The sequence below is a fragment of the Cyclopterus lumpus genome, chromosome 3, assembly GCF_009769545.1.
Source record: "Cyclopterus lumpus isolate fCycLum1 chromosome 3, fCycLum1.pri, whole genome shotgun sequence".
Taxonomy (NCBI): Eukaryota; Metazoa; Chordata; class Actinopteri; order Perciformes; family Cyclopteridae; genus Cyclopterus; species Cyclopterus lumpus.
The window spans coordinates 30,833,114-30,843,113 of record NC_046968.1 but is presented as its reverse complement, the minus strand read 5'-3'; the positions used below and the strand labels follow the sequence as shown (position 1 = coordinate 30,843,113).

Genomic DNA, 10,000 nt, shown 5'->3' with positions numbered 1-10,000 from the left:
CTCTCACTCTCCCACTCTCTCACTCTCCCACTCTCTCACTCTCTCACTCACTCACTCACTCACTCTCCCACTCTCTCACTCTCCCACTCTCTCACTCACTCACTCTCCCACTCACTCACTCTCCCACTCACCCACTCACTCACTCTCCCACTCACTCACTCTCTCACTCACCCACTCTCACTCACCCACTCTCTCACTCACCCACTCTCTCACTCTCCCACTCACTCACTCTCCCACTCTCTCACTCTCCCACTCACTCACTCTCCCACTCACTCTCTCACTCACTCTCCCACTCACTCACTCTCTCACTCACTCACTCTCCCACTCACTCACTCACTCTCTCACTCTCCCACTCACTCACTCTCCCACTCACTCACTCTCTCACTCACCCACTCACCCACTCTCTCACTCACCCACTCTCTCACTCTCCCACTCTCTCACTCTCCCACTCTCTCACTCTCTCACTCACTCACTCACTCACTCTCCCACTCTCTCACTCTCCCACTCTCTCACTCTCTCACTCTCCCACTCTCTCACTCTCTCACTCTCCCACTCACTCACTCTCCCACTCACTCACTCTCCCACTCACTCACTCTCTCACTCACTCTCCCACTCACTCACTCTCTCACTCACTCACTCTCCCACTCACTCACTCACTCTCTCACTCTCCCACTCACTCACTCTCCCACTCACTCACTCTCTCACTCACCCACTCTCTCACTCTCCCACTCACTCACTCACTCTCTCACTCTCCCACTCACTCACTCTCCCACTCACTCACTCTCCCACTCACTCACTCTCCCACTCACTCACTCTCCCACTCACTCACTCTCCCACTCACTCACTCTCCCACTCATTCACTCTCCCACTCATTCACTCTCCCACTCACTCACTCTCCCACTCACTCACTCTCCCACTCACCCACTCACTCACTCTCCCACTCACTCTCTCACTCACCCACTCTCACTCACCCACTCTCTCACTCACCCACTCTCTCACTCTCCCACTCACTCACTCTCCCACTCTCTCACTCTCCCACTCACTCACTCTCCCACTCACTCACTCTCCCACTCACTCACTCTCTCACTCACTCTCCCACTCACTCACTCTCTCACTCACTCACTCTCCCACTCACTCACTCACTCTCTCACTCTCCCACTCACTCACTCTCCCACTCACTCACTCTCTCACTCACCCACTCTCTCACTCACCCACTCTCTCACTCTCCCACTCTCTCACTCTCCCACTCTCTCACTCTCTCACTCTCTCACTCACTCACTCTCCCACTCTCACTCTCCCACTCTCTCACTCTCCCACTCTCTCACTCTCCCACTCACTCACTCTCCCACTCACTCACTCTCCCACTCACTCACTCACTCTCTCACTCACTCTCCCACTCACTCACTCTCTCACTCACTCACTCTCCCACTCACTCACTCACTCTCTCACTCTCCCACTCACTCACTCTCCCACTCACTCACTCTCTCACTCACCCACTCTCTCACTCTCCCACTCACTCACTCACTCACTCTCTCACTCTCCCACTCATTCACTCTCCCACTCACCCACTCACTCACTCTCCCACTCACTCACCCACTCACTCACTCTCCCACTCACTCACTCTCCCACTCACTCACTCTCCCACTCATTCACTCTCCCACTCATTCACTCTCCCACTCACTCACTCTCCCACTCACTCACTCTCCCACTCACCCACTCGCTCACTCTCCCACTCACTCTCTCACTCACCCACTCTCACTCACCCACTCTCTCACTCACCCACTCTCTCACTCTCCCACTCACTCACTCTCCCACTCTCTCACTCTCCCACTCACTCACTCTCCCACTCACTCACTCTCCCACTCACTCACTCTCTCACTCACTCTCCCACTCACTCACTCTCTCACTCACTCACTCTCCCACTCACTCACTCACTCACTCTCTCACTCTCCCACTCACTCACTCTCCCACTCACTCACTCTCTCACTCACCCACTCTCTCACTCACCCACTCTCTCACTCTCCCACTCTCTCACTCTCTCACTCACTCTCTCACTCACTCACTCTCCCACTCTCTCACTCTCCCACTCACTCACTCTCCCACTCACTCACTCTCCCACTCACTCACTCTCCCACTCACTCTCTCACTCACTCTCCCACTCACTCTCTCACTCACTCACTCTCCCACTCACTCACTCACTCTCTCACTCTCCCACTCACTCACTCTCCCACTCACTCACTCTCTCACTCACCCACTCTCTCACTCTCCCACTCTCTCACTCTCTCACTCACTCACTCTCCCACTCTCTCACTCTCCCACTCTCTCACTCTCCCACTCTCTCACTCTCCCACTCACTCACTCTCCCACTCACTCACTCTCCCACTCACTCACTCTCCCACTCACTCACTCACTCTCTCACTCACTCTCCCACTCACTCACTCTCTCACTCACTCACTCTCCCACTCACTCACTCACTCTCTCACTCTCTCACTCACTCACTCTCCCACTCTCTCACTCTCTCACTCACTCACTCTCCCACTCTCTCACTCTCCCACTCTCTCACTCTCCCACTCTCTCACTCTCCCACTCACTCACTCTCCCACTCACTCACTCTCCCACTCACTCACTCTCCCACTCACTCACTCACTCTCTCACTCACTCTCCCACTCACTCACTCTCTCACTCACTCACTCTCCCACTCACTCACTCACTCTCTCACTCTCCCACTCACTCACTCTCCCACTCACTCACTCTCCCACTCACTCACTCACTCTCTCACTCACTCTCCCACTCACTCACTCTCTCACTCACTCACTCTCCCACTCACTCACTCACTCTCTCACTCTCCCACTCACTCACTCTCCCACTCACTCACTCTCTCACTCACCCACTCTCTCACTCTCCCACTCACTCACTCACTCACTCTCTCACTCTCCCACTCACTCACTCTCCCACTCACCCACTCACTCACTCTCCCACTCACTCACCCACTCACTCACTCTCCCACTCACTCACTCTCCCACTCACTCACTCTCCCACTCACTCACTCTCCCACTCACTCACTCTCCCACTCACTCACTCTCCCACTCACTCACTCTCTCACTCACCCACTCTCTCACTCTCCCACTCACTCACTCACTCACTCTCTCACTCTCCCACTCACTCACTCTCCCACTCACCCACTCACTCACTCTCCCACTCACTCACCCACTCACTCACTCTCCCACTCACTCACTCTCCCACTCATTCACTCTCCCACTCATTCACTCTCCCACTCACTCACTCTCCCACTCACTCACTCTCCCACTCACCCACTCACTCACTCTCCCACTCACTCACTCACCCACTCTCACTCACCCACTCTCTCACTCACCCACTCTCTCACTCTCCCACTCACTCACTCTCCCACTCTCTCACTCTCCCACTCACTCACTCTCCCACTCACTCACTCTCTCACTCACTCTCTCACTCACTCTCCCACTCACTCACTCTCTCACTCACTCACTCTCCCACTCACTCACTCACTCACTCACTCTCCCACTCACTCACTCTCTCACTCACCCACTCTCTCACTCACCCACTCTCTCACTCTCCCACTCTCTCACTCTCCCACTCTCTCACTCTCTCACTCACTCTCTCACTCACTCACTCTCCCACTCTCTCACTCTCCCACTCTCTCACTCTCCCACTCTCTCACTCTCCCACTCTCTCACTCTCCCACTCACTCACTCTCCCACTCACTCACTCTCCCACTCACTCACTCTCCCACTCACTCACTCACTCTCTCACTCACTCTCCCACTCACTCACTCTCTCACTCACTCACTCTCCCACTCACTCACTCACTCTCTCACTCTCCCACTCACTCACTCTCTCACTCTCCCACTCACTCACTCTCCCACTCACTCACTCTCTCACTCACCCACTCTCTCACTCTCCCACTCACTCACTCACTCTCTCACTCTCCCACTCACTCACTCTCCCACTCACCCACTCACTCACTCTCCCACTCACTCACTCACTCTCTCACTCTCCCACTCACTCACTCTCCCACTCACTCACTCTCTCACTCACCCACTCTCTCACTCTCCCACTCTCTCACTCACCCACTCTCTCACTCACCCACTCTCTCACTCTCCCACTCTCTCACTCTCCCACTCTCTCACTCTCCCACCCACTCACTCACCCACTCACTCACTCTCATTCCCTCACTTTCTTTCACTCTCTCTCACTCACTGACTCAAAACAATAATGACTCACTCCTGATATTAAAATGTGTACATATGGACTTTGTTCCTCAGATCATTTCTATGAACCAGGTGTGTGATCATGTGACATGAGGTCACCTGTGTGTTGTAGGTGTGAATCCATGGAGTTACCTGATGGAGGTGCTGGAGGAGAGGAACGGCTCCGACACAGAGCTCATGATGTTCACCATGACGCTCATCAACAAGGTAAACAGACAGTCTACGAGGTAAACAGACGGTCTACGAGGTAAACAGACGTCTACGAGGTAAACAAAAGGTCTACGAGGTAAACAGACGGTCTACGAGGTAAACAGACGGTCTACGAGGTAAACAAAAGGTCTACGAGGTAAACAGACGTCTACGAACAGACGGTCTACGAGGTAAACAAAAGGTCTACGAGGTAAACAGACGTCTACGAGGTAAACAAAAGGTCTACGAGGTAAACAGACGTCTACGAACAGACGGTCTACGAGGTAAACAGACGTCTACGAGGTAAACAGACGGTCTACGAGGTAAACAAAGGTAAACAGACGGTCTACGAGGTAAACAAACGGTCTACGAGGTAAACAAACGGTCTACGAGGTAAACGTGTGTGTGTGTGTGTGTGTGTGTCTCAGACTCTAGCGGTGCTTCCTGACCAGGACTCGTTCTACGATGTGACAGACAGTCTGGAGCAGTTGGGGATGGAGCCCATCATCCACAAACACATGAGCAACAAGGGGACCGAGCCGGACCTCCGGGCTCAGTTCACCACGTACGAGGTAACAACAACAACATTTATCAAGAAGACCAAAAGTGAGACATTTACACACAGAACACAATCACAAAGAGATTAGAGATTAAAAGTAAGACCCAGAGCTCTGATCCTTCCGGACAGCTCAGAGTTCAGTAGAACGGGATGGAGGTGATGGACATGGCTTATATATATATATATATATATATTTATTTATTTATTTATTTATTTATTTATATGTTCACATGTGTGCAGGCTGCTCTGACGTATGAGGACGGGGAGATGGACGACTCCTCCCTTCACCTCCGTAAGGAGAGAAGAAAGATGGCCGCCGGCGAGCAGGAGGGACGGAGGAGCCGCCGCTTGTCCAGCCACAACCTGCCGGACCTCCTGTCCTCCTCCGCGGGCTCCTCGCCCTCCGCCTCCCCCACTCCCCCCGCCTTCGTCTCCCCCTCCATCCCCACGGCGGGGTTGGGCAGCAGGGCCTCGTCCCCTCTGACCTCTGACCCCGGCAGCCCCGTCTACAGTCCGTCCGGATCCCAGAGAGGGTCTCCGCTGCCCCCCCACTCGCCCCCCAACGGCACCGGGACCGCAGAACCAGATGCAAAGTCCCCGTCGGCGTGAGTTCCCTCAGTGGAGTGGCGGGTCTTGATCAGGGGTCACGACCTTGGTTTGAAACACATGATCATATATGTAGAGAGAGAGAGAGAGAGATCTGTTCTTTTCTTTTCTTACTTTGGTGACTTGGTGCTTTCTGTCTCTCTGATGTAATCGGTGGTGTCCCCTTCTCTCTTTCTCCTCTCCCCCTTAATACTCCTCCTCCCTCCTCTCGACCACTAGGAGTCGCTCTTTCCTTAGCCACCACATGTCAGCTCTGGGTCTGAACAGAAGGTCCAGGCTCTTCTCCAAAACCAGCTCCATCTGTGAGGAGCCTCCAGCCTCCTGCAGGTCTGTAGCAGAGAGACTGACCTCAGACCTGCTGACATGTGATCATATCATAGTACTGTCCACTTACTTCTGGCCTTGTCTGGTGTTTCAGCTTCATGGTGAAAAAACTGAAGCTTAATTATTAACAACATATATATATATATATATATATATATATATATATATATATATATATATATATATATATATATCTAAATAAATAAAATAACATGCATACAAAACGTCATTTCTGTCTGTTTGTGTTGCAGCTCGTCTTCTGATCTGTCTCACCAGGAGCCGCTCAGCAACAAGATGGAGACAAAACCCTCTTTCAAGTAAGTGGAGCAGATATACTGGGAATGTATGGTAAACCAGCATTGTATATCTGTTATTATGTATATATTATAATTATTTAAATCAGTTTTATTTTGCCTATTTCACCAGTTTAACTTCTACAGTCAGACGATTTAATGTCTGGATTATTATATCAATGGATCTAGTTTCAGATTATTTTTAGATTATATCTGGATCTTTTCTGGTTTATTTTTAGATTATATCTGGATCTTTTCTGGTTTATTTTTAGATTATATCTGGATATTTTTTGGTTTATCTCTAGATTATATCTGGATTTTAACTGGTTTATCTCTAGATTATATCTGGATCTTTTCTGGTTTATCTTTAGATTATATCAGGATCTTTACTGCTTCATCTCTAGAATATATCGGGATCTTTTCTGGTTTATCTTTAGGTTGTATCTGGATCTTTTCTGGTTTATTTCTAGATCATATCTGGATCTTTTCTGGTTTATCTCTAGATTATATCGGGATCTTTTCTGGTTTATCTTTAGATTATATCTGGATCTTTACTGGTTTATCTTTAGATTATATCAGGATCTTTACTGCTTCATCTCTAGAATATATCTGGATCTTTTCTGGTTTATCTTTAGGTTGTATCTGGATCTTTTCTGGTTTATCTTTAGGTTGTATCTGGATCTTTTCTGGTTTATTTCTAGATCATATCTGGATCTTTTCTGGTTTATTTCTAGATCATATCTGGATCTTTTCTGGTTTATCTCTAGATTATATCGGGATCTTTTCTGGTTTATCTTTAGATTATATCTGGATCTTTTCTGGTTTATTTTTAGATTATATCTGGATCTTTTCTGGTTCATCTGTAGATTATATCGGGATCTTTCTGGTTTATCTCTAGATTATATCGGGATCTTTTCTGGTTTATCTTTAGATTATATCGGGATCTTTTCTGGTTTATTTGTATATTATATCGGGATCTGTTCTGGTTTATTTTTAGATTATATCGGGATCTGTTCTGGTTTATCTTTAGATTATATCGGGATCTGTTCTGGTTTATCTTTAGATTATATCGGGATCTGTTCTGGTTTATCTTTAGATTATATCGGGATCTGTTCTGGTTTATTTTTAGATTATATCGGGGTCTTTTCTGGTTTATTTTCAGATTATATCTGGATCTTTTCTGGTTTATCTCTAGATTATATCTGGATCTGTTCTGGTTTATTTTTAGATTATATCGGGGTCTTTTCTAGTTTATTAGGGTAACGGTCTTTCTTTCTAAATAACATCATAATGTTTTTCATCTAAATTCCTCCTACTCCGTCTTTTCTCTCCTTCCTCCTTCCTGCCCCAGCTCTGATGAAGCTGACCTACTCTTCTGGTAAGTACACGCTTCCTCTTCTTCCTCGTCTTCCTCCTCCTCTTCCTGTGTGTCTGAGCTTCATAAAATGAATGCTTCTGATTTGAAGTCGTGTTGATTTAATCCGCACCATGTTGTTCATAAATCTGACAAACCTCACTGATGAAAAGAGTTGACAGACAGTTGTTATGCACATTTAATGAGCGGAGAGGATCATGGGAACTCTATGATGGTAAACCTGAATGCACCTGAGAAGAAGATATGATTTATAAACTATCTTCCACAGAGGCAAGATTATAGCCATCTGTATAATGATCATATTTCATATTCATACCAGACCTGTGAAGAAAGAAGTCGCGTAGTAAAAGTTTTATAAAGAAACAAAGAACGGATATTTTATTTGGCTACAAAATATTTACTCACGTGAAGATTTTTAGGATTCTAAACATTTAAAAAACAAGTTGACCTTCTTTGTTTAATCACATTACATTTTTATCAAAGAACAATTTGTGACTCAACAACACAGAGGTTCTCTAACAAGCGTCACGACTACTAGCAGAAGTTCTTTACCCGGTTCCATTCCTGGTTCTTTAACTAATCATTTGCCTGGTTGTTTACCTGTTTGTTTACCTGGTTGTGTACCTGGGTGTTTACCTGGTTCTTTAACTAGTTCTTTAACTAATCATTTGCCTGGTTGTTTACCTGGTTGTTTACCTGGTTGTGTACCTGGGCCTTATTTCTCGTACGTGGCTCAACAAAGTCGATCAAATGTCCTATTAGCCAGCTAAAATTAACAAGATGATTGACATCCCGGTTTCTCCAAGGCTGATCCGCCCTCAAACAATCTCGTTAATTTGAGCCAGATGTCAGTTCACAGGATAGTTTGAACCAGACTTCAGTAATCAGGATAGTTGAACCAGACTTCAGTACTCAGGATAGTTTGAACCAGACTTCAGTAATCAGGATAGTTGAACCAGACTTCAGTAATCAGGATAGTTGAACCAGACTTCAGTAATCAGGATAGTTGAACCAGACTTCAGTAATCAGGATAGTTGAACCAGACTTCAGTACTCAGGATAGTTGAACCAGACTTCAGTAATCAGGATAGTTGAACCAGACTTCAGTCATCAGGATAGTTGAACCAGACTTCAGTACTCAGGATAGTTGAACCAGACTTCAGTAATCAGGATAGTTGAACCAGACTTCAGTCATCAGGATAGTTGAACCAGACTTCAGTACTCAGGATAGTTGAACCAGACTTCAGTACTCAGGATAGTTGAACCAGACTTCAGTAATCAGGATAGTTGATCCAGACTTCAGTACTCAGGATAGTTGAACCAGACTTCAGTAATCAGAATAGTTGATCCAGACTTCAGTAATCAGGATAGTTGAACCAGACTTCAGTAATCAGGATAGTTGAACCAGACTTCAGTAATCAGGATAGTTGAACCAGACTTCAGTAATCAGGATAGTTGATCCAGACTTCAGTAATCAGAATAGTTGATCCAGACTTCAGTAATCAGGATAGTTATCACAGAAACATGACACAAAGGCAAATAAACTCAAAGGAAGAGACTCTTTTTCTCCGCCGAGGAGCAGGAGATGATCATGAACGTATTTGAGGAATTCCAGACCATAATAATGGCAAAATGTAATCAATTCATTCACTTCACTCGCGCTGGAGAGGGGGCGTGGCTTATCTCCATGGAAACATTTATAACTTCCGCCGTCCACCATGGAAGAAATAACCACCATTTCTGCTTTATACTTGTTGTGGAAAACCCATCAAACGTCCTGGTGTTTGGGTTCATAACATTAATATCATATATATATATATATATATATATATATATATATATATATATATATATATATATATATATATATATATATATACATAACATCACCCGTAGGCTCACACAGCTCGGTGACTTTCACCGACTACGTCTAGATAGGTGGATGAACATCCTCTTTATTCACATCCATTCGTCTACATTGACTTTCATGAATCTACTCTCAACGCAGCATCAGTGTTGGGAAAATGTATCGGCCCATTTTAAGAGCCTCATTCTTTAAATGTGCCTGCTGGCAGTCGGTGTAATGACATGCATCATCCAATGAGATCTAACATAACTATCTCAACTCTTTCAGAACAATAGATAATATATAAGTGTATATTCATGTATGTGGAGATGAACATTTTTCAATGATCAACAACTTTTATTGCATTTACTCGGACATGGTCAGGGAACGTACCACAATGTACAACAATGTACCACACTGTACAATAATGTACAACAATGTACCACACTGTACCACAATGTACCACAATGTACAACAATGTACCACACTGTACAACAATGTACCACACTGTACAACAATGTACCACACTGTAGAACAATGTACAACAATGTACCACACTGTAC

The 10,000-nt window shown here is 46.3% G+C and overlaps 1 protein-coding gene across 7 annotated transcripts in view; it reads left to right on the top strand.

Moving 5' to 3' along the window:
- fhod1 (formin homology 2 domain containing 1) overlaps positions 1-10,000 on the top strand; it is a 58,789-nt gene that overhangs the window by 20,069 nt on the left and 28,720 nt on the right. For 4 of the 7 annotated variants that reach the window (XM_034558861.1, XM_034558845.1, XM_034558852.1 and 1 more), the window contains exons 8-13: positions 4,359-4,453; positions 4,864-5,007; positions 5,235-5,599; positions 5,820-5,927; positions 6,176-6,241; positions 7,569-7,595. In XM_034558861.1, coding sequence (XP_034414752.1) covers positions 4,359-4,453; positions 4,864-5,007; positions 5,235-5,599; positions 5,820-5,927; positions 6,176-6,241; positions 7,569-7,595 — 805 coding nt within the window. The remainder of the gene's footprint in view (positions 1-4,358; positions 4,454-4,863; positions 5,008-5,234; positions 5,600-5,819; positions 5,928-6,175; positions 6,242-7,568; positions 7,596-10,000) is intronic. The other 3 variants (XM_034558879.1, XM_034558870.1, XM_034558888.1) reach the window with 3 other exon arrangements.